We start from the raw sequence: 24972 nt of genomic DNA on the forward strand, positions 1-24972 counted from the left end.
TTTTATATCTGGCTAGAAAACATGATACAAGGTGAAACGACTGAGGGCTGAAGTTGGTTAACTCAGATTTTGGATACAAGTATAAGTATTCAACATATGCTCATATTTTGCCTTTGTGAAAGAATATTCATATTTTCTGCCCTGCAAAATAAATCAAATGTATTGGATTTACACAGTTACTGAATTTTATAGAATGTAGTATAATAGGCCATGCTGTTTTCATATCCATTGTAGTCAATTGTGTTGGTGCATAAATGGTTTAAACTGGGCTAAAGGGCTGCTGATTTCTATACCCAAAGACATCCCAGTTCCACTGCTGGGTTTATTCAGCACTAAATAAATGCTCCATCACTAAAGTTAACTACTTTCTTCTTGGGAAATTTAGACTTTCTCTGATGTTGAGAGATAAACAACTACTTGTACCAAGGGGCTATTAAATCTGCTGCTTATTAGCAGAATGGTGTCTTTGTTGTGGGTAGGAGGAGAAACACTGCAGAAAGCAAAGGGAACTCTGTGCTGCAAAGCAAAGAATGTTGACTAGCCTGGTGTTGAACTGAGTATAACCGCTGAAGTATTTTAGAGCATATGCTGTATGATAATTTCAATACATTTAAGATCATGGGGCGGCTCACAAAATAAAAACACAAAAATACATACCACAATGACAAACAAAAACAATAGCCCCTGCCACAGTTTAAAAGGCTGCAGATTGTTTAATTAGCCAAAGGCCTGGGAGAAGCAGAATGTTTTTGCCTTGCACCTAAGAATATGTAATGAAGACACCAGGCAAGCCTCCATGGGAAGAGCATTCCACATATAAGGGGCCACCATAGAAAAGGCCTCTTCTCATGTTGCTGGATCTCTTGCGGAGGAGGCAGAAAAAGAAGGGCCTCAGATGAGGGCCACAGGGTTCCCATCAGTGGTACATATGGAGGAAGGTCGGTCCTTCAGGTACTGAGGTCCTGAGCTATTTAAAGTTATAGGTTAAACCCAGCACTTGGAATTGGGCCTGGAAACCAATTGGCAGCCAGTGCAGTCAGGCAAGAATTGGCATTATGTGGTCAAACCAAATTTCCCCCTGTAAGCAACCTGGCTTCTGAATTCTGCACCATCTGAAGTTCCTGAACCCTTTTTAGAGGCAGCCCCATGTATATCACATTGCAGTAATCTAACTTAGAGGTTACCAGAGCCTACAAAACAATAGTTAGGCTGTCCCTGTCCAGACAGGGGTGCAGCCGAGCCACCAGCTGAAGCTGATAGAAGGCACTCTGTGCCACTGAGGCCACCTGAGCCTCAAGTAACCGCAAGGGATCCAGGAGTACCTGCAAGGTGTGCATGCTCCTTCAGAGGGAGTGGAACCCCATCAAGAGCAGGCCACCTCCCAGCCATCCAGTCTAGAGAACCGCCCTCTAACAGTACCTCAGTCTTATCTGGATTGAGCTTCTGTTTGTTGGCTCTCATGCAGGCCATTACTGAGCAAGAGATTGGTCCAGCACTTCCACTGCCTCACCTGCAGATGTAAAGGAGAAGTAGAGCTGTGTGTCATCAGCATATTGCTGGCAATGTACTCCAAACCTCTGGATAACCCCATGGGCCTGGTGCATAATTTATTCACTGCCTCATCCCAAGAATGAAGAATAAATCTGGCATCAATTGGCAGAGCACCACATAACCATTTCTTGTAAACCTGGAAGGTGGGCAGTGTGTGCCACATGAGCAGGTGACCAACAAGAAAAAAAGGGGCACCATTTGAGGCCACCTCCTCATCCGTTGGAGCTCTGGCTTGTCTTTCCTGACAAACTTGACTGAGAGGATGCAGCAGCAGGATAGTGTGCGCCAATGTGTTTTGTCATTGACTATGCAGACTGGGACTGTGATGGTCTAACAAAACACCTGGAGAGCACCTTAAGTAATTTTGAGGGGAAATACCATATACATTCCAAGTTTTTCTGATGCTTGAGGAAAGCCTATGGGTACAAACACCAAACTTTCTGTTTCTATCTTAACCCTAGATCTCACCCACTGCCTCCCCATTCCCAACCCCACAGCACAGTGTCCAAGAAGCCTTTTACATTATTATTATAAAGTTTAGTAATTTACTTGGCTAGTGCTTTCTTCTTCCTTTTCCTTCTTCTTCATTAAATTTGTATACCACCCTATTTCCACAGGTCTCAGGGCAGTTCACAAGATAAAATCACAAGATAAAAACATTAAAAAACAACAACAACCCAATAATCCCCTCTCCTCAACACATTTTAAAAGAGCATTCTACAGTATGCCAAAGGCCTAATTAAAGAGGAACAAATGGGGAGCCACTGCAGAAAAGGCCTGTTCTTGTGTTGCAATCCTCCAGACCTCTCATAGAGGAGGCACACATAGAAGGGACTCAGAAGATGATCTCAGGGTCCAGGTGGGTTCTTCTAGTAGTATTGGAATACTCTATATTTTCTAGGAAGAGTCCCTGTTTTCTCTCCCTAGTAAAATAACACTCCCTCTTTTTGTGCCTACTTTTTTCCTTTTGGGATGCCCCATTCATATATATTTTTCTTATTACTGTAACTTTCTTCAGTTATGTTTTAGGGTTCAACCCCCAACCTTTGGTCTCTGCAGCTAACCTTTTTCCCTCTAAGGGCCATATTCACCCTTGGCCAACCCTCTGGAGGCCAGTCGTCGGTGTCACTATCATCTCCTCTCTGGTCATCAAATTATCAGTCTGATGACTGAGGAGGGGACAGTTTGCATCTCCATCAATGAACTGGACTTTGCCCACCATAGCACCGTTTCTCCTTCATTCTGATTTTGCTTCTACCGCCAAAATCAATGGGGTCTAGGTACCAGGAAAAAAATCCTTGGAGTTCTCTAGAAGTTGAATCTATAAGTGGGATATATGCTTCCCATATTGTACATCCATGTAAATGCATACACATATGAAGTGCATAGCCAGCCATTTCATATACCACATTCAGTGGCATAATTTGAATAGGTCAAGAACTCTGCTAGTTTCTGAGTAACACTGGGACCTTGGATTTTCCAAAATGTTAAGCATACAACTGTCTCTCTCCCCTTTCCTCATTTTTTTAAGGGGAAACCCCCCCAAGCTGACTGGGGAAATGCCCAGAGCTCAAGATGGGATGGGGTGGAGAGGTAGGGGAATCTTTTGACGAAAAGGTCTATCTTTTAATCATGGTGATTTGGAGAAGGAAAGTTGAAGCAAATAAACAGAGTTGTTATTCATATGGGTCACCTTTCTCCGAGTTTTTACTGTGAGCAGGGTCGCCTGTTTCTTTCTCAACTGTTATTTTTCCTAGCAAACATTTGAAAATCATAGCAGTCTTTTCCTTCATGGAGGCTACTTCCAGGAAGGGGGTAAGAAAAAACTGCCCCCCCTTTTTTTAGCTCCTGGACCTATTTATATGAACTTTGGTAGGGGGACCTCTTTTATGTACCCAGTTTTCAAACTGATTGCCCTCTTAGGAGAAGGAATGTGGTTTCTATCTTCCTACTCCAAAATGATAAAGTCTGTCCTTGCCCACTGCACCAATCTTTCTGAAACTAGGCAGACTTCATCCCCTCAGAATGGTGATCCATGTCTGCAATTTGCATCAAATTTTTAGCAGAAATGTTTTGTTTTTTTTATAAAAGAAAACTTTACAAATTTCCTGCACAAAAACCCCTGAATGTATCTGCCTGAAATTCAGTTAACTTAATGCACTTTGGAAAGGCTCCTTTGCCTACATATTCCATCCACTTATGTAAAAAGAGAGTAGTTTTTAGCTGTTTTTAGATCCACCAACAAAGATAAAATAGAGCTTTGGATTTAACAGATCAAATTTGGAGCTGAATAACAAATTGAATCACAGTGAAAATTTGGGTTGCTTCCAGATGCTACAGATACAGATAAGGTAAATCATGTAGTCATTTCACACCCTTACCAGAGGACATATGTGTAGTACATCACTTCCCTGATTGGCCAACCACTACTTTTAATTGATCCCAGGTGGGGTTCTACTCGTTAACTGCACATTGTTACCATAACAATCTTGATGCTGAGAATGGCAGTGGTCTGGACCATAGTTCTGTGCCTTGAAGGCCAGTATCTGAGGTTGATTGGCTCAGTTAGGAACTCAGACCTTAACAGCAAATGAATCAATAAATATTTGTTGGTAAATAATTGCTATTGAATAGAGCTTTAATATAAATTTATGATTGGTGATTATCACAGCTTTGGGCTATAGTGAGCCACTTAGTGATGGATTTAAGATAAGACTTAAATTCATTATGTTGTTATTTAACGTGAGTTATTTAAACATTGTATTCTTAACATTGCTTTTGGCTTACAATGACCTCCTGGGACTAGACACAAAATATGTATTCATAGAAAGGTGTTCAAAAGAAAGTAAGTTGCTCTTACTTATGCCCAATAAGCATGTCTTTCAAACAACTGGGAAAATGAGTTGAAACAGTAAGTAAAGAGCTTGAAGGTCACACATCTCTGAATGTAACGAGTTTTTTCTGGAGTAAGTTACTGAAATAGTAAGCAAACAACAGTGTGTACGGGTATATGGTGTGAACATCATAGAGATAGAATTGCATTCACAATTATATTAAGAATAAATTTTAAACCCTGGTCAATAAATCACATTTTAAGACATGCCCCCCAATATTGCTAATGAAGATGTTCTCGCGTAGAATTACAATGTATTTCAGTAGCTAGCTAGCTATATAATCTGAATTTCCTGAATAAAAAGTCTGTTTTTATAAGAGATGAGGGTTTACTTACAGCTAACTGAATATATTTTGGAAATAAAAGTATTTTCTGGCCTGTCTATACCTAGTATTTGGAAGACACAATTTATCAGAGACATGGCAGAGGGGAAGGAAGAAGCAGAGGAAAACAGAAGGCTGCCTGTCACTTCTCAAAGCAACGCCGAGATGCAGGAGGCAGGTGGTAGTAGGGGGTTGGATTCAACTCCAGAGGAGAAGGAATTGGCTGTACCTAAGTCTCCCAGAAGTAGGAGGTGGAGCAAGCGATTACAGCAAAGGAAGACTAGCTGGAAGCGGGGGCGGGATCAGCATATATCTGGCCTTGGAAGGGGCCGGAGGCCAGTCGAGTCAACTGACTCCGATAGTGAAGAATGAGCTGTGGGAGGCTCTGCTTGCTGTAAGCTTGTAATTGCCAAATAAAGCTAAAGGAGTTAAACTGCCAGCTTGCTGTGTTGTGTGTGAGAGATGTGCTAAACCTAAGACAATTGAACAAGCAAGCTTTGGCTTTTAAAAAATCTGAATTTTTGATAGGGAGAACTGCAGTCACCAACAAAATGCCATAGTGTTCTAAGTGTGTTCCTGTTCAGGATTCCAGTAGCCAGTCATCTCTTCCCTCAGGATACCATATTCCTTCCCCTCCCTTTCCACTTTTCCTTTCATTTTTTCCAACAGATACTCAACATTCCTTAGGCACTTAACATGCTCAATCCACATTGGGCCGTTTTGGGATTTTATTTTATTTTATTCCCCTCTCAGGTGGTAGCTTGCTTTGTAAAGTTGACTTGTACTGCAAGCCTCAATGTTCTCCGGATTATGCTGATACCTCCCTTTGTTTTCCTGTTGACCCCATTGTGGCTCTAATCCAGTTGGTATCACTGTATGAGATTGCTGTTAGAGGGAGTGTGGCATTATATATTAATTTACATATTTGGATCAGCAGCACTGAAATTAAGTTGGCAGGTATTTTGATTAAGTGGTGCAGATCTTTGCCTGCTGATCAAAGTTTTGTATTTTTAGAGTACAATAGCAACACACTCTTGACTTAAGTTAACAATCAAATATGTGTATCTAATGTGGAACTACATGAGATGAAACACATAAACGACACAACTTGGCAGTCCTCTTCCTCACAACATGGTTTGTACACAATTTTAATGAATATAATGGAGTGTTTAATGAGTTACTGAAATAATGGCTTGCATCTCAAGAACTGTGGGTGGCATTTTGCTTGCACACAGTGGACCTTTCTTTCCCACTCTTTCTGCTGCAGTGGGGTCTCCTGCTCAGGCTCAGATCCAAAGGTCCTTGAACATGATGTATTTAGGACACTTGGAATGTTGCATACCTTCCAACATTTCTCAAATGGAAATTGGGGTGTCCTAAGGAAAAGCGGGCCATTCCAGGATCAAAGCAGAAACTTCTGTAAACCTGGCATTATTTACAGACATGCATGGTGGAAAAGGACATGGGTGGCACTGTGGTTTAAACCATCGAGCCTCTTAAGCTTGCTGATTGTAAGGTCATCTGTTCGAATCTGCACAACGGGGTGAGCTCCTGTCACTTTGTCCCACTCCTGCCAACCTAGCAGTTCGATAGCATACCAGTGCAAGTAGATAAATAGGTACCACTGCGGCAGGAAGGTAGACAGCGTTTCCATGTGCTCTGGCCCTCGTCACGGTGTCCCGTTGCACCAGAAGCAGTTAAGTCATGCCGGCCACATGACAAATGCTGGCTCCCTTGGCCTGAAAGTGAAGATGAGCGTTGCACCCCATAGTCGAATTCAACTGTACTTAACTGTCCAGGTGTCCTTTGTACTACATGCAGTCCTTGTACAAAACAGAATCCTTTCTTTAATTGTGCTAGAGACCACAGTTTCTATGAATATGAGGCAATCACTCTATCTCAACTGTGGGAGAAAAAGGCTCAAAAGTAACACTACAACAATCTCACCATTCTGTGACTTGTGGAAGACACCCATTTCTTTTCAAACATGTTAGAGAATTTCATAAAGGGTTGTTACTCTTATAGCCTTTATTTTACTGGGTTGGTATTGGATCACATGTGCCTGTGTGCCATTTCAAAGTTTGGTTTGTTAATTTGTTTGCTTGCTTGCTTGCTTGCTTGCTTGCTTGCTTGCTTGCTTGCTTACTTGCTTACTTACCGCTCTTCATCCGCAGATCTCAGGCAGTTTCACAACATAAAATTGCAGTATAAAAACTATAAAATACATAGTACAAATACGAACAACAAAAAAACAATAATTCACCCCCCAGACACACACATTTAAAAGGGCATCACTGCAGGAGGAGAGATTAGCAACCGGCCAGTAGTTATTTTCCAAGTCCAGGGAGGGGTTCTTGAGGAGTCATTTTACCACTGCCTCCTTCAATCAGGCAAGGACCACCCCTCTCGCAAGGAGGCATTAATAGTTCCCTCCCTGCTAGTTTTAAAAAGCCAAGAGGGGCAAGGGTCCAGAGCACATGTGGTTGCCCTGTCCAATCAAAGCACCTTGTCCACATCCTCAAGTCTTACTAACTGCAACTCATCCAACACGACTAGAGAGTGCTCTGGACAACCCTTGAGATTTGTCTACTTTAACAGTGGAGCCAAGATCCTGGTCAAGGCAAGCAGTTACGCCATAGTGATGATGCAATGGAGGCAGCAAAGTAGGCCTTCTTTGCTGCCTTCACTTCCACTAGGTAGGCTCGATGATGAGCCTTCACCCGTTTTCAGTTGCATTCAGCCTAGTTTTTCCTCCAGTTGTGTTTGAGCCATCTCCCAGCTCAAGATGTTACAATGCAGTGATGTTATATGAAGACTGCATGTATAGAATTTACACATGTTTAGGAGTGGTGCAGTAGTATTCAGTAAATGCTGTTCTGGACTTTCTTGGGAGGAAGGATGGGATGGGATGGGATGAGATATGATATGATACGATACGATACGATATGATATGATATGATATATGATATGATATCATTTTTCTCTAACTAAAATGCCCCTCCTTTTAAGCGAAGAGTTGCAACATGAATATTTCTGCAAATTAGGGATCACGTGATTGTTTTAAAGCCTGTTTTACATTATTTAAAGACAGTCATAGCAGCCATTATTTGAACAGATGAGGCTTTTGTTGTGCGACCACTGATTGTCGTCATCACATCAGCCAGTTAAAGTAACAGTGGGGGCTAATCTGCCCAGTAAGAAACATGGTGGGTGTTTGTGATCACTTACTCATCAGCATGATGATTAGCACTGTTTGAGAAATAGAACTTTTACAAATTGATAATATACTGCTTTTTCATACTAAAACTTCACTTTAAAACATTTACAGCATTCTAAAGGTTAGTTTTGTGGCCTTCACATAAGTCACCTTTCTGCAAGCACAGCTAGATAAAATATGTCCTGTCAACAGTGCTTAGTCACTATTGTCCTCAGCTGGAAATGGTGGGGGAAATATAGGGTATATTAAATAACTTAGGAGCACACTAGTGGAAATACTGACATCTTGCAGGCTTTATTTTTTTCTTTTATATTGTCATCAAGCATTAAAGATGATACATTTCATTTATATCATCAGATGAAATAAAAAAATTCCTTCCAGTAGCACCTTAAAGACCAACTAAGTTAGTTCTTGGTATGAGCTTTCGTGTGCATGCACACTTCTTCAGATACACTGAAACAGAAGTTGCCAGATCCTTCTATATAGTGAGAAGGTGGGGAGGGGTATTACTCAGAAGGGTGGTGGGAATGGGAGATTGGCAGATAGCTGAGATGAGCCTGTTGACGACTCTTAACGACTGCAATAGGTCTTACAGGAAAAGGCAAGGGGTGAGAAGGTGAGAAATGGCTTAGTCATGTATAATGGGATAAGAATCCAATGTCTTTGTTCAAACCAGCTCTCTCCATGGTTTTAAGTTTGGTAATGAGTTGCAATTCAGCAGCTTCTCTTTCCAGTCTATTTCTGAAATTCCTTTGTAGTAAAACAGCTACTTTGAGATCTTGTATAGAATGTCCTGGGAGATTGAAGTGTTCTCCTCCTGGTTTCTCTGTTTTGTGATTCTTGATGTCAGATTTATGTCCGTTTATTCTTTGGCGTAAGGTTTGGCCTGTTTGTCCAATATAGAGAGCTATACAAAGGAATTTCAGAAATGTTCTGATGTAAGCACTGACCTCAACAAAGGCAAAGCAAAGACTGGGGCACTCTGGACAACTGATTGGGAGCTTGTGACCAGGACTTGTAAACAGGGGTGTTTGCTAGGATGTTTTGAGTGGTGGGGGGGGGGGCTAGAGTGCTGTCTCATGGTGTACGTAGGACCAAGGGCATTGCAGTGACCTGCTTCCTGCCTGAGAATGCAGATTCATATAAAGCCCGCTGACCACAACCCCTTCTGATTCATACAAACAATGCTGCCAGCCACAGCCTTTGACATATAGCAAGGGACTATGAGACTGCAAAAGAAGCTGAAGGGCTTTGAGGTATAGGTGGTTTTTTTCATCGCTCCTTCCTGTTGAAGGTTGTGGCCCAGGAAGAGAGAGGAAAATACTAGGCGCATAGGTGGTGTCGTCAGGAAAGCTTTGGCTTTTTGGACCATGGTCCATGCTTTCTTTAGGAAGGACTTTTGGGAAGATACATGTTGCACTTCACAGCATTTGGCAAGAATGTCTTTGCTAAAAGTCTTGCGAAGCTGAAAGCAGGGGAGCACCTGGGACAAGGGATATTGTTATTGTTTAAATTTGTATACCACCCTCCATTTGAATATCTCAGGGCAGTTCACAACAGAAAAATACAAATTGAGAATAGAAAGTACATAATAAAAAACAAACCAATAACCCACAGCCGAACACCTGGTTGAAGAGAAACATTTTTGCCTGGCGCCTAAACTTATGTAATGAAGCTGTCAGGTGAGCCTCCCTCCTGCCACCTATTGGACCTTTCACAGAGGAGGCCCACAGAGAAGGGCCTCAGATGGTGATCACTGGGTTCCTATGGGTGGTTCCTAAGGGTATAGGCGGTCCTTGAGGTATTGTGGTCCAGATCTATTTAAGACTTTATAGGTCAAATGTTGAACTACATGATCCTTGGGGTCCTTTCCAACTCAACAATTCTATGATTTTATGATTCTATGACTCATGAATGGTATATGAGAAAATAGCTCAGATGTTACTTGAGCAGCAGTTACTCTTGGTCTGAACCTTATGTATCAGCTGCAGCTTCTGGCTGGCTCTCCTTTCACAGAGAGATGCCTCTTCATTTATAGGATTCTAGCCTTCTCCAGCAGATAGAGCAGGGAAGACTTTGGTTGCACTAGGGCTTCTGCTATTAGAGTCATTTGAGTCAGAGGAGGTCAGTGTGATGTCTTCATGCCAGAAGGTTACTCTCTCCAGAGTAATGTCCCCAGTGGTGAATGCTCAACTTCATGGAACTGCTAGCAGATCATTTAGGCATGGCTGAGGTCTTCTGGTTTTCTCCCTGCCCTCCTTCCTTTCAACAAAATAGTGGGTACTTAAACACTGAAGTTGTATAAATTCAGCACCTATGGGTTATCATGGTTCAGAAGGGGCCACTTCTGTCACAATTTCTGGTTTGGGTTCATAGCACAATAACCACATATTATTCAGAAATAAGTCCCACTGAATTCAATAGAGATTGTTCCCTAAAAGATACGTGCAGAATTGTAGCTTGGCTTGATTAGTCTTAAAGGTGCCACACAGAACCATTAACAAGGGTTCCCATAAATTGATCATTAAAGAACAGGAAGCAGAGAGTAGGAATAAATGGACAGTTCTCATCATGGATGGATATAAGAAGTGGGGTCCCTCCAAAGATCAATATTGGGACCACTCTTTAACTTGTTGCCTTCCTCCTAGTTTGTATCCCCAACTGGTTAAAATGTATAAGATATGACGCTGCCGGCGGGATGGGGATGGGTGATGGGTATATATACTGATAATGTTATTTTAAAAGAATGTACTCACTAGTATGTGAATGAAGGAGCCATATCAAAATAGTGCAACAACAAATGCTGTAAAACTTTATAGGATATGAGCATATATGTGTGTGTGTATGTCTAACAGTGTGTTTCATATTACCTCTTTCTTCTTCATAGGGCATGCTGCTGAAGCGAAGTTGCAGATCTTTAAATAAAGAGTGGAAGAAGAAATATGTTACTCTCTCTGATAATGGTGTACTGACCTATCATCCAAGTTTACATGTAAGTGTACATGCATTTCACAATTATCAAATGATGTTTCAAAACCAGGAATCAGACCCACACAAATTACAGTGGTACCTCTGGATACGAACGGGAGCCCAGGAACCCCGGAGCCCTGACCGCATCCTGAAGCGAATGCAACCCGCATCTGCGCGGGTCGCGATTTGCCACATCTACGCATGCGTGTGGCGTCATTTTGACCATCTGTGCGAGCGGCAAAGCCCAGAAGTAACGTGTTCCATTACTTCTGGGTCGCTGTGGAGCGCAACCCCAAAACGCTCAACCTGAAGCAACTTCAACCCGAGGTATGACTGTAAGTAATAATCCATTTTATAATCAAGAAACATAAAAGCCTAATTAGTGAATATTCTTCAGAACGCAGCCCAACAAGCAAACAACAAGAACCCACCAACAGCATATGAATCGATATGGCTAACTTGACCTTGCAACCCCTCCCCCTCGCACTCACAAGCAAAACTCACTGTGGCCAACTGAAGACAACCAACCAGCCCCTGGGACCCCCGATCCTCCCCCAATTAAAACTAATACATGAATAGAAAGAGAAGCTACCCATTTGATGTTAACACAGAAATGTTGCAAATACACTAAGTAAAAGAAGAAAAGTTTATTACCCACCTTCTCTCTTCCCCGCTCTCTCCCCCCACTTTCTTCTCCCCCAACCATATATTGTCTAAAACATTAGTGTCTCATGTTGAATATAACTAGTTGTAGAAAGGACTCTATGTATTGAAAAGCACAGGTGCTATATGTACTTAGGTAACCCAAGAAAATATTTAATAAAAACAACCTTTAAAAAAGAAAAGAAAGGAACTACCATTTTATTATGAGATTAATTCTAAGCACACATTGGAGAAACTAAAAGTTGTAGAACATACACTCTAGAAACCAGAGCAGAAGATACTAACTACTTTTTCAAAAGACATAATTTGATGCACATGCACATACCTCCATATGTGGTGGGAGTGCCCCCAACCCTTCTGGACAGCAGTCCTACAAGAATATGCAAAATAACTAAACAGGTATTAGAACTGGCCCTATTTAACATCTTCCAAGATAATAAGGCCCACTGACACTATAAAGAGCTCATAACCCACCTACGCTCAGCAGCCAGAAGCATCATAGCCAGTCACTGGAGAGACCTGTCAGGAGTGAACATGGACTACTGGTATAGGAAACAGCCTTACCAGAAAAGCTAACCAATAGACTTAAACTGACATGGGGACAAATAAAAGAGGGCACCTTCCCCCCAGTATGGCTCCCCTTTATCACGTACACAAACCAACAAGACAACAAGAATCGACTGACAGCATATGAATCAATATGGCTAACTTGACCCAACAATCCCCTCCACACAAATTCACTACAGCCAGCTAAAGACAACCAACCATGTCCTGCCCCCCCACCTCTCTCACTACCAAAAAAATATAATAAGGGAATAGAAAGAGAACCTACCTAAGTGACACTGACACAAAGCCCCACACTAAGTTAATGAATATAAGTTTTACCACCCCATCCCCTCTCTCCCCTCTTTTCTTCCTCAGCCTTATACAGTGGTACATATACAGTCAAACTTAATCCGTTCTGGAGGTCCGTTCCAAAACTAAAGCGTTCCAAAACCAAGGCGTGCTTTCCCATAGAAAGTAATGCAAAACTGATTAATATGTTCCAGACTTTTATAAAACAACCCCTAAAACAGCAATTTAACATGAATTTTACTATCTAACAAGACCATTGATCTATAAAATGAAAGCAGTCATCAATGTACTGTACTATAAAATAAAGAAGACAGTATTGTAGATGGTAAAAAATAATTTTTTAAAAAAGTTCTTACCTGCACTGATGATAGTCACTGTTTGGATGGGGGGCTTTTATCCATTTCCGCAGACACACGATCAATTAATCAGTAGTTGAACTGGGTTCCACACAGTCACAAAAACAAATTAACCGAAAAAGCCTCAAAAACAAAAACGCAAAATAAATAGCAAAAACAAAAGCACCAAACTTAATCTGTTCCCGAAGTCTGTTTGACTTCCAAAATGTTCGAAAACCAAGGCACACTTCTGAGTGGTGCAGGTGCCCCGGAAACAATAGCCGACAGCCGCATTGGACGTTTGGCTTCCGAAAAATGTTTGAAAGCCAGAACACTTCCAGGTTTTTGGTGTTTGAGAACCAAAGTGCCACTGTGCTGTATGCAACACTAATGTCTAGAAATTTGACTAGAAAGCCCATGTTTCCTGTCTCTGCTCCCTAGAGCACTTCTCAAATATGAATTGTTTGAAAAAAGGTATTCAAAATGTAATCTGAGTCGTGGTACCATATAAGTCTTTTTCTACTCATACTATACCTGCTACAAAGCCAGGCCACTCCTGGCCACAAGAAGAATGCATGCAGCATGATGTAACTGAGGATGAAGATTACAAGGCAACTGAATATCTTGCATGTTTGCATGTTTCAAAATTATTCCAACATTAGTAAATGGAGGAATATAGTTCAATCTAGTCTTCACATAATAGGGTATACACTTACTTTTAACCTGTTTGGTTCTAGTCCAGTGTGTGTGTTCCTTTTTCCTATCAGTGAAGCCTTTGTGATAATGACAAATCATAGAAACATAGAATTGTAGTGTTGGAAGGAATCCTGAGGGTCATCTAGATGGCAAGACATTTTGCTGGTTCCTAGTTTGAGATTCCACCATAAAAAGGCTTTTGCATGGCAACATGCCTTTCCCCACCCCAGTTACCTATAGATAGTCATATGAGAAGAGGTTTTTCTCATATTCCTAAACTGGCATTTGTCAACAAGAGTAGAGCTGCTGAGCAGGTATTGTGCCTTTCATTAATTATTCTAAAGCTATATGCACTTTATTAACACAAAGCTTTATTTTCATATATATTTTTGCTTCCTCTTTTTGGTGCAGGGCAAATTTGGTAACCCCCCCCCCCCCCATATTTAAGATTATCCAACAGGCTTGAATCATTTCAACCTACGTTGACATTTCCTAGTATCTCTTCACTAGTAGGTTCGGTAAAGGTAAAGGGACCCCTGACTGTTAGGTGCAGTCGTGGACGACTCTGGGTTTGCGGCGCTCATCTTGCTTTACTGGCCTAGGGAGCCGGCATTTGTCCGCAGACAGCTTCCGGGTCATATGGCCAGGATGACTAAGCCGCTTCTGGCAAACCAGAGCAGCAAACAGAAACGCCGTTTACCTTCCCGCTGGAGCAGTACCTATTTATCTACTTGCACTTTGACGTGCTTTCAAACTGCTAGGTTGGCAGGAGCAGGGACTGAGAAACGGGAGCTCACCCTGTCGTAGGGATTTGAACTGCCGACCTTCTGATCGGCACGCCCGAGAATCTCAGTGGTTTAGACCACAGCGCCACCCGTGTCCTGTAGGTTCTGTAGGAAATTGCAAATGCTTTTCTAAAGAAATGGGCTAGAGAGCAAACTTCTTTCAAGAAGGTGGCAAGATACAAATTAAGTAAACAGCTTTCATTATAGATTGTGTTTTATTTAAATATATAAGAAGTAAAGGTAACTGTGTTAAGCCATAAGGAAAAATTTCAGAATCCATAGTAGGTCAATATGTTTATTTAATGAAGATATGGCAAATAGTGTGCATGTTTTCAAGTTCTGTTAGGCAGAAAACTATCCAGGGAACTTTTCTTTATGTATAGAACATCTCTGTTGCAAAAAGTGAATCATCTGATCAGGGAGGCATTATCTTCCTCTCAGATGATAGAATACTTAGTTTGCTTTTTAACATTGGTGGGAAGAATTGGCGTAGTGCAAAGTTTTCATGTACAACCTGCCAGCTTGCAAGGTTAGTTAATTTTTGAAGGAAGTCGAAGGTTTTTGCCTGGTGCCTAAAGATATATAATGAAGGTACCAGGCAGACCTCACTGGGGAGAGCGTTCCACAAACAGGGAGCCAGTACAGAAAAGGCCCATTCTCTGAAACTCATATGGAGGAGGCATACAAAGAAGAGCCTCAGATGATGAACACAGAGTCCGGGATGGTTTATATGGGGAGAGGCAGTCACTGAGGTATTGTGATTCTGAACTGTTTCCATAACCTTTCATTGCCTACAGACAGCCACCCAATCTTAAACAACTCCTCACCCAGCAGCAAGCAGACTTAACATGGACACTGGTACCAGAGCCTGCAATAAACCCAGATGCCAACTTTGTTGCCACATACACCCAGACAACACCATCACTGGACCCAACAACATCAAACATACCATCTCAGGCCTATTTAATTGCTCATCTTCTAACATTGTGAAGGGAGTGGATAGAGGTTGACTGTCAAAGTATCCATTATTTTTTTAAAGGAAAACGCAGTTCTAATCAATGTGAAAATTAGAATTAAAAACATACTTTGATTAGTTGAGTATTAATGGGGGGGGGCGTTTGATAAGATACATAAGTGCCATTTCACACTTTGCTTTGATAAAGGGAATGGTTGATAAATGTAGCTTTCAGTAGCGTTATTGGAGAGCCATAATGCATAGTTTATTTTCTGTGCAATATTAAGCCTCCATTTAGGCTTTATTTATTTGCACAGATTTTGGTATTTTTATAGAAATCATTCTTTTTTCACACTAAATGACAATGTATTAAACTTTCTATGTCTTTTCCAGTGGAGTAGAAAGTTTGCTAGGAACATTTCAAAGGCAAACATAATTTCTTTTTAAGAATATCATCTCCCGGCACTTGGAAGTAACCCTGTATTTCTAAATTTAGACTGAAAGTATCACTGTGTGTTATCCAGTAGTACTGAACATATAAGAGCAGTGTTCATAACGATGTGGCTACATCCAGCAGTATTTTATAAATACGTGTTTTTGGCTAAGCTTATAACACAATTGTAGATTTCCTAAGGTCTTTCGTAGCAGGAGATGATCTCTTTCCCCCCCAGGTGTGCCTGTGGCCCCAGTGGAAACCAATCAAGGTGCGATTTATGTTCATTAAGTGCTTGTCAAAACTGAAAAATTTTCTAATCAACAGCAATCTAACTGAAGCCTCCTCAGTGGCTGGGAGTGTCGCCTCTGCAGTGTCGGCTACTTGCCTGTTACAACTCTAGGCTAGAAATCCACTGATGATTACATTAGGCTAAGCTTCGAAGTAAATGAACCATATCTTATTTAGGTGCAACTAGCTTCAGTGTAGTCCTGCCCTGCAGGGCACTTTATAGCATTTTATGGCTTTAAAATTAGTGTAGCTTCCCATTTGCTGCAGGGTGCTACATGTTATGCCTTTGAACCCCATAAGCAAAGGGAAGGGGGTCTTTGTTCCCCTCCCTTTATTTTTCCTCTGCATTTTAGCTATTTTATTTTGCATCTTTTCCAGACGGCATTTTGCAATAAAAATGTCTGACTTCCCTCTGTACACAAAAAAGTAGAGTCATCAGCATTTGCCAGTCAGTACATACAATACTCTCAAACAATACTTAGCAATCTAAATAGATTTGCAGGTTGTTAACCAGTTTTCAATGATCTTTTTCAGTTATAAAATAGCGTTTTGAAATAAGATTTGTAATTTGCTGTAATTTGTTGTTTTCCTGTAAAGTATGGTTTGTATGAATTAAATAAATTTTCAGTCTACTAAGACTGAATTAAATTAGTTATTGATAGGGAAACAAAAGCACAAAGGCATTTCACACAGTTAATGGGATAGAAGTATGACAAGCATATTAAAGACAAAGAATTTAACTTAACTCACTTAATTTCTGCAGAAATTAATATTGCTAATTATCAGAATGGTAAAAGATTGATGTGTTTTGCTTACTTTGATTGGAATAAGGAGGCATTGAACAGTGGTGATAAATAAAATAAGGGATGATTAGGTTAGCAGACATTGGATAGGGTTGTTATAGTTAGTGTACTCTATTATGCCCACATAGATTATAAAGAATTGTTGTCATTGAGTCTTTTTAAAAAGAATGAGATTTTTCATCAAGTAAGCTAAATAAAAGTAGAGAAAATCATTGGCCCTGTGTGATTTCTAAAGTCTCCAGCAGGGCACAGTATGAAACAGTGCAAGGTAAATAGGTCCCATGCCAGATCTAGTTAGAAATCAGGAAACCTATTCTGCATGTCCCATAAGACCTTTTGAGCATAACAATTCATGCATATGGTCTATGGTTTCTGAACTGCTCAGTCAAGCCCTGATTCTGCAGTGTTCTTAGTAAAGTCTAAGTAAAGCTTTGCCATTAATAATTTCGCATTTTATATCACCTCTGCACCACTATGAATGTACTACTCATACAGGGAGATGAAGTACAGACTGATCCCCAACCAAAGATGTATTTTGCAAATCTTAGTTTAATATTATATTTGTAGAAAAGAGTGCATTCTAAAACCTTTAAGAACTTGTACTGCATGAATACCAGGGATATTTGATTTAAAAAAAAAAAAGAAAGAGTAGAATCTGTCCCCACATCACATTTATTAACTAATACTGGTACTTTCCTCTGCCCCTCATATGTCATGTATTTCTCCCTTTCCTTTCCCTTCTGATTCTGGTTAAACGTGGATCATTGGGAACATAGGCCTTGATACAGAATCAGACCATCGACCCACCTAGCTCAGTCCTGTCTACAATGACTGGATTCCAGCCAGGAGGCTCCTCTTGCCCAACCTGGAGATTCCAAGAATTGAACCGGGAGCCTTCTACATGCCAGGCAGATACTCTGCCACTGAGCTACAGTCTTTCTTTTGCCCATGAAATTAACTCTGGCCAATGTCACCCTTCCTCTTAGAAGAGTGACTAGTGGGGTGCCACAGGGTTCTGTCTTGGGCCCGGTCTTATTCAACATCTTTATCAACGACTTGGATGATGGACTCAAGGGCATCCTGATCAAATTTGCAGATGACACCAAACTGGGAGGGGTGGCTAACACCCCAGAGGACAGGATCACACTTCAAAACGACCTTGACAGATTAGAGATCTGGGCAAAAACAAACAAGATGAATTTTAACAGGGAGAAATGTAAAGTATTGCACTTGGGCAAAAAAAATGAGAGGCACAAATACAAGATGGGTGACACCTGGCTTGAGAGCAGTACATGTGAAAAGGATCTAGGAGTCTTGGTTGACCACAAACTTGACATGAGCCAACAGTGTGACGCGGCAGCTAAAAAAGCCAATGCAATTCTGGGCTGCATCAATAGGAGTATAGCATCTAGATCAAGGGAAGTAATAGTGCCACTGTATTCTGCTCTGGTCAGACCCCACCTGGAGTACTGTGTCCAGTTCTGGGCACCACAGTTCAAGAAGGACACTGACAAACTGGAACATGTCCAGAGGAGGGCAACCAAAATGGTCAAAGGCCTGGAAACGATGCCTTATGAGGAACGGTTAAGGGAGCTGGGCATGTTTAGCCTGGAGAAGAGGAGGTGAGGAGGTTAAGGGGTGATATGATAGCCATGTTCAAATATATAAAAGGATGTCACATAGAGGAGGGAGAAAGGTTGTTTTCTGCTGCTCCAGAGAAGCGGACACGGAGCAATGGATCCAAACTACAAGAAAGAAGATTCCACCTAAACATTAGGAAGAACTTCCTGACAGTAAGAGCTGTTCGACAGTGGAATTTGCTGCCAAGGAGTGTGGTGGAGTCTCCTACTTTGGAGGTCTTTAAGCAGAGGCTTGACAACCATATGTCAGGAGTGCTCTGATGGTGTTTCCTGCTTGGCAGGGGGTTGGACTCGATGGCCCTTGTGGTCTCTTCCAACTCTATGATTCTATGATGATTCTATGATGATTCCTATATTTCCTGGCTTCACACAGCCCATAAATAATGCTTAACAAGATAGTTTGTGGGTAATCTGATAAAAGTGCAGGGCAGCCGCCTTATTTACTTCTGTTTAGCGAGAAACAATATAATGTGTAGCAATGTGGGTGGTGGGTATTTTGCTTTTGATATGTCCAAAACTAAAGCAGAAGCTCTAGATGTCAAACATTTGGATTATTTTGAAATACAACGATTCTGCAGGCAGATACCCTTTTCCTAATGGGGCGATCTGAGGGGGGGGTGTTGAGATTCAGGAATTCCTACACCCCTAGTTCTAATCAAGCAGCCTTCTGAAACGATCTATTTGTTTTAATTTTTAATCTAATCTTAATTTAGCATCTGCATGCTTCTTTTCCAAAAACAATGTTGAGATAAAAAAGGCTCACAACACTAACAATGCAATAGAAAATAACATATGTATGATCTTATTTAGGTGCAACTAGCTTCAGTGTAGTCCATGGCTTTAAAATTAGTGTAGCTTCCCATTTGCTGCAGAGTGCTTCATGTTATGCCTTTGAATCCCATAAACAAAGGGAAGGGGGTCTTTTATATGGTTATGGTGTTATACTGATACATTTGTCAGCTGGGGTCTCACTCACCCTGGAGGGAACATACACTCCCTTGCAAACAGCAGCACAACCAAGCCAGGATTGCAGACTTTGCAGCTCCAAATGTCTGTTAATGGCATGCAACTGATAAAGAGAGACAACACCTTCTTTTCTAATAAAGAGGAATCTTACTCCAGAATGGATCTGTTTCCGATTTCACCTAACATGACTCAGGAAGCATACATGATGGACTCATAGAACCATGTAATTGTAGAGTTTCACTAGTAAGAGGATAGTGCAACTCATCTATGTGCGTTTAGGACTTTTTATTTTAAGAGAAAAGGTGATTTAGAGAAGTCACTTTTTTGCATGGTATTCAAAAAGCTTTTCTTTCTAGCTCAATGCTAGAACTTGTGGACATGAAACTGGATGTTGGTAGTTTTACTGCAGACCAAAAAAGTACTTCACACAGCCCATAAAGAGGTGTTGATGGCCACAGACTTAGATGCCTTCAAAATAAGATTCATGGAGGAAAGGGCAATTAATGGCCTCTCCACCTCCACTCTCAGTTGCTGGGAAATACAAGTGGGGAGAGTCCTGTATTCAGGCTTCCCATGGGCATCTGGTTGTTCTCTGTGAGAACAGGAAGCTGGGCTAGATGGGCCATTGGCCTGATCCAGGCTCCGCTTATTTTCTTATGAAGCTAATAAAGGGTCTCCTAGCCACACTCCTCTTCAAAATGTCCCAATAGAAGTGGGATGGATTACCGTAATTTTTGCTCTATAAGACTCACTTTTTCCCTCCTAAAAAGTAAGGGGAAATGTGTGTGCGTCTTATGGAGTGAATGCAGGCTGCGCAGCTATCCCAGAAACCAGAACAGCAAGAGGGATCGCTGCTTTCACTGCACAGCGATCCCTCTTGCTGTTCTGGTTTCTGAGATTCAGAATATTTTTTTTCTTGTTTTCCTCCTCCAAAAACTAGGTGTGTCTTGTGGTCTGGTGCGTCTTATAGAGCGAAAAATACAGTAATTTTAATTATTATAAAAAGAAAGTTCAGCAAAAATTTAAGATAGTTGTAATCTCTGACAGTAGTCCCTAACTTGGATTGCACAGTTACTTTTTATTTTAAAATTGCAAAATATTTGGTAATTTCCTCTTAGTCATTTATAAGCAAAAGTCTATTTCAACACATGTGTCAGGGAGAATTCAGAGGAGGAAGTGACAGAAGAGGTGGAGCAGGGGCTCGGGGATGCTGTGGAGCCCTTCAACCGCCCAGAGGCCCCGGAAGGGAGCTCAGACTCTGGAAGGGAGGGGGCTTTCAAATCAGCAAAGATTTGAAGGAGGGAAATGAAACATAAGGGTCAGAAATGTCTTGCGAAATTTCCCCACCTCCTTTGTTGGCGGGAGAATCGAAGGAAGCCACTCCCCGAATCTGACTCAACGACTTCAGATGCATAATCCTGAACTGTAGCTGTTTCTTGCACATATGTAATAAAAAATGTAAATATCAAGCCGACTGTGCCGGGGTGTTAATGTGAAGGGGAGACACCACTTTTACAACATGTTGTACAGCCTTATGTGCAGTGAGCGGTAGTGTAGTCAAATTATCATATCAGCACTGCTCTGTTTGCACAAATGCCAAGGGTATCCTCAGAAAGAAAAGCAGTGGCTATCAATATAGTGGGTGTATGGTAGGAATTTATTGATTGATTAATGTGTTTTGAGTTTAACTTCAACTACCACATTGCCCACAGCTGACTAAGATGAAGTTGCCAGTTAATGATAACTGTAGGCAATTACGTATGTTGTATTTTACTAGCACAAGAGAATGTGTGCAGATCTCAGTTTAACAGAAATGCTTGCATCTAGGTAACAGAGGTAAAGTGTATTTTCAATGCACTATGCTGCTTTACAGCAATTGCTGTGCAGATATTCAGAACAGATTGGATGTGTTGTTGCATATTATTATTTCTGTAGGAATCCGTTTGGTGTACTGAAGTCCTAATGGAATATGCCACGACCTTCCCCACACAAACTGCCTGCCCAAATCCCCTTGAAAACAGCTCCACAGAAGGTGGTACCCGTGTTAAGCTGTGCTTCTGTCAGCAAGCTGAGAGCTGTGGGTCTCTGACATGGCACTCAATTGCTAGCAGGTTTCTCTCATTGCACCTCATTTGCATCTGGGACATCAATTAGCATGTTTGTTGAGGCTAATTGAATGAAACTCAATCATAGCTCTTAATTGCTTGACTATGTGAAAAGAAATCACATTAATGCAGCTAATTAAGTGTATGGCAATAGATGCAACATAATTAGGAGTGGAATGTAAAAAACAAGCGATGGCAGAGGTGCAAGAGCCACGGGGTACAGGGTATTCAGAGGCTCAGTTACCTTGATATGAACACCTTTCGGGAGGAGACCCTCCTGGCTCCGGTGCTTTTTGTATGCTGCTGAATTATGAACGTGGAAAACTTGAGAGGCAAAATGTAAATGGATTTGCAATTACTACTTTTTCAAGCTGTTGAGGGGCAGAAGATAGCACTTCTGGGGTGGGCCACTATGGAGTGGGCTCTGGGGACTTGTTAAGTGCTGTTTAAAAGTACTTGGCTTTGAATTACCCTCGTGTCTTGTTAAAGGTTCTTTCCCCCTCCTGTCCCCCCATCTTTTTTTTCTGCGATCAGCATTTTCTACAACTAACGTCTAGGGGAGTTTTCTCTGTAATATTTGCATATCAAAATCAGGCTTGCTATCTTCTCTTTAACACAGCATATTCCAGATGACAGGGTCATCTTCATCTTTTTCTAATGTGATCATACAATAAATCACTATTCTGAAGTGGCTATGCTTTTTTGTAACCTTTTATTTCTCCAGGGCAGCAAAATTTGCGATGGAAAAGTGTTGAGATCTTGCTGGAAGGAAACAGCACTTTGCCAGTTTCCTAGTCTGTGAAACAATTACTGTTATGTACTTTATATACAGTGAAAGGGACTGTTGCATTACACAGTGTTGAAACATTAAGGAATAGTTGAAGATGACATTTCATACAGTGATGTTAGCGTCACAATTTCATTGGAAAACAGTATTGACATCTCCCCCTGAAACACTCCCCTCTGCCGCCACCGCCTAAAATGTATTTGTGGCTTATATACTAGAAGCCATACTATATTGTAGCTGGAAAAGGTGAGGGATTCATAACATGAGACTGATAAAATGGACAGAGAACTACTGGAGCCAGCCCCACAAACAATTGTTATGGGGGCCCCAGGCACCTACTGATTTTGTAGAATCTGCAGTGGGTAAAAACACCGGGTTTAAAACCGCTCCATCGAGCAGAATGTCATGATATGTTGGGAGATAATAATAAAGTTCACTATCCCTGGTCTAAAAGTTTAGGATACATTTTGAAAACATTTTATTTCATTTACATGGAATACACAGTCAAGGTTTAATTATTGTTCTTGTCTCAAGTTGAGCCATGGACACTTAACATGTATGTTATAGAAATTTGAAAGTGGGGGCTAGTATTGACTTCAAAAGGTAATGTATGCTTTTTGCAATGATACTGTATGCGATTTGTCAAGACTAGCTTCTGAACTGTCAATGTCTTTCATTCCTCTCCCTCAGTAATAACCTTTAAAAACAATCATACGGCTACACTATTGACCAGGCCTTTTTTTTCATCCATTTTTCCTTTCTTTGCAGTTAGATTTTGGAAATAAGTAGTACTGTCGGTGAAAAGCATAGATGCATAAGAGTGAATTCCCCTACTTTGTACCTCATTGGAGTGGCTTTGCCTCATACCATGCATCTAATTCTGGGCTAATTCTTTCATTGGTGCCTTTTATGCCTTTATGCCTGTTGAAAATTAGGTCTGTTAATTGTGTTCTGCATGACTCCTACATTGATGGAGCTTTTTCACATTCATCTGCATTTTATTGTTATAAGTCACTTTAATTTGTCTTTTAAAAAATACCAGTTTTTTAAATAAATAAGGTCTGTATCATCAATCAAGGCTGTTATACCATGGGGTAGATAATTTAAAATACTGGTACTCATTTTAGGCAGGCATCTGAAAACTGTTCTGTTGAATAAGCTAATACAGTTTCCCACTCTCTGTCTATGCTTTTGCATGTCCATGTGCGTCATGTATAACAAAAATATTACTTGTTTGCTGTCTTTCATATATAGGCTCCAAAGAGCTGCTTTACATGTACCTATGGGTTTGAGCATTCCCAGTGGGAATTATATACTTTCCTGTTTAACAGCCTACCATCTCCTATGCTATGTATAGTCTGCTTTCAGAAGTTCTCTGAAGTTCAACAGTATTTTGCATATAGAACAGTGCACTGCTGTTTTAATAAATCAACACCCAAAGCCCTGTTGGGCATATGGAACTAGTTGTGTAAGGTCTTTGGATCCTACCATCTCAAAATCACATCCATCCTCTCTCCCACATTAAAATACATACCTTCGTGTTCCTTTCATGCAGGATTATATGCAGAATGTTCATGGAAAAGAAATTGATCTTCTGAGGACCACAGTTAAAGTCCCAGGGAAGAGGCCACCTCGAGCTACGTCAGCATGTGTACCCATCTCCACTCCGAAAACAAATGGCTTGTCCAAAGACATAAGCAGTTTACAGATCTCACCAAATTCAGGTAAGTTTTAAAGCAACACGACTACAGTCCATTGCAGTTCTATGATTTAAGTGTTGCTGGTTTTTTGTATGGAGGATCACTCTATTGTGTGACCCCAACTGCCATCTGAAGTTGTACATTCCAGGCATTGTTTCAGTGTACCTCCCAAAGTATTGTAACTGGTGTGCAGAATGCAGAACTGCTAAGGAGTTTGTAGTTAACAACTTCTGCACCCCAGGCAACATTTCTGACCCTACAAGCAACTTTTTCAACCCCCAAGACCCATTTTGCTAGTGGAGGTGAAGTCTGTAGCAAGGAAAGAAACCTGTGCCCTCTCCACTTTTGAAATGATCAAGAGGGAACAAAATACCTCCCCATGGCTCTGCATTGGGATCTCTCTGCATGTTAGCATGTGTGTGTCTGCCTGCATGTGAGAGTAGGTGTTGTGTGTAGTGTAAGAGTGTGGGGTGGCCACATCCACCAGTGGCAGGCAACAGTGCCGTCTCGGGACAAAAACATGTCAACTATCTAAGTCTTGATTTGATGATGCAATGATCGGGGGACTGATAGAGCAAATAATCAGCACAAGAGTGGCTACCAGATAAAATTTCAGCTTGTGAGTGTTAAAGCACAGTTTACATAAGATGCGTGTTTCCCTCACATTTACCATAAGGTCAATGGGTCTTTACTTCTATGACGTGTTTAGAACATTTGATACCTGTTTCAGTGTTTAGTGTTGGAAGCTGATATCTTAAGACTGCACCAGTCTACTTGCGTTGGCAGCAGCATATACTTCTTTTATCCCCTGCCCAGTGTGTTGGGCTAAAGACTGTTTGAGACTGCCTAATGGTTTTCATGGAGGCCATGAAGTGACAAGACGGCCCAGCAACAGGGGTCCTCCAACACCTCCAACTTGGTTAGAGATGCTGGAAGGCACGAGGGTGGTTGATAGACCAGCAGCATCCCCAGTCTGTCTCTGGCCCAATACCAGGTGCAGACCT

The 24972-nt window shown here is 41.2% G+C and overlaps 1 protein-coding gene across 5 annotated transcripts in view; it reads left to right on the top strand.

The window, feature by feature from the left end:
- Window positions 1-24972, top strand: part of AGAP1 (ArfGAP with GTPase domain, ankyrin repeat and PH domain 1) — a 323467-nt gene that overhangs the window by 162456 nt on the left and 136039 nt on the right. For all 5 annotated transcript variants that reach the window (XM_083472461.1, XM_083472462.1, XM_083472463.1 and 2 more), the window contains 2 exons: window positions 10872-10976; window positions 23824-23992. In XM_083472461.1, the coding sequence (XP_083328587.1) occupies window positions 10872-10976; window positions 23824-23992 (274 nt within the window). The remainder of the gene's footprint in view (window positions 1-10871; window positions 10977-23823; window positions 23993-24972) is intronic.

This window comes from Podarcis liolepis (genome assembly GCF_965112155.1).
Source record: "Podarcis liolepis genome assembly, chromosome: 1".
NCBI classification, from domain to species: domain Eukaryota; kingdom Metazoa; phylum Chordata; class Lepidosauria; order Squamata; family Lacertidae; genus Podarcis; species Podarcis liolepis.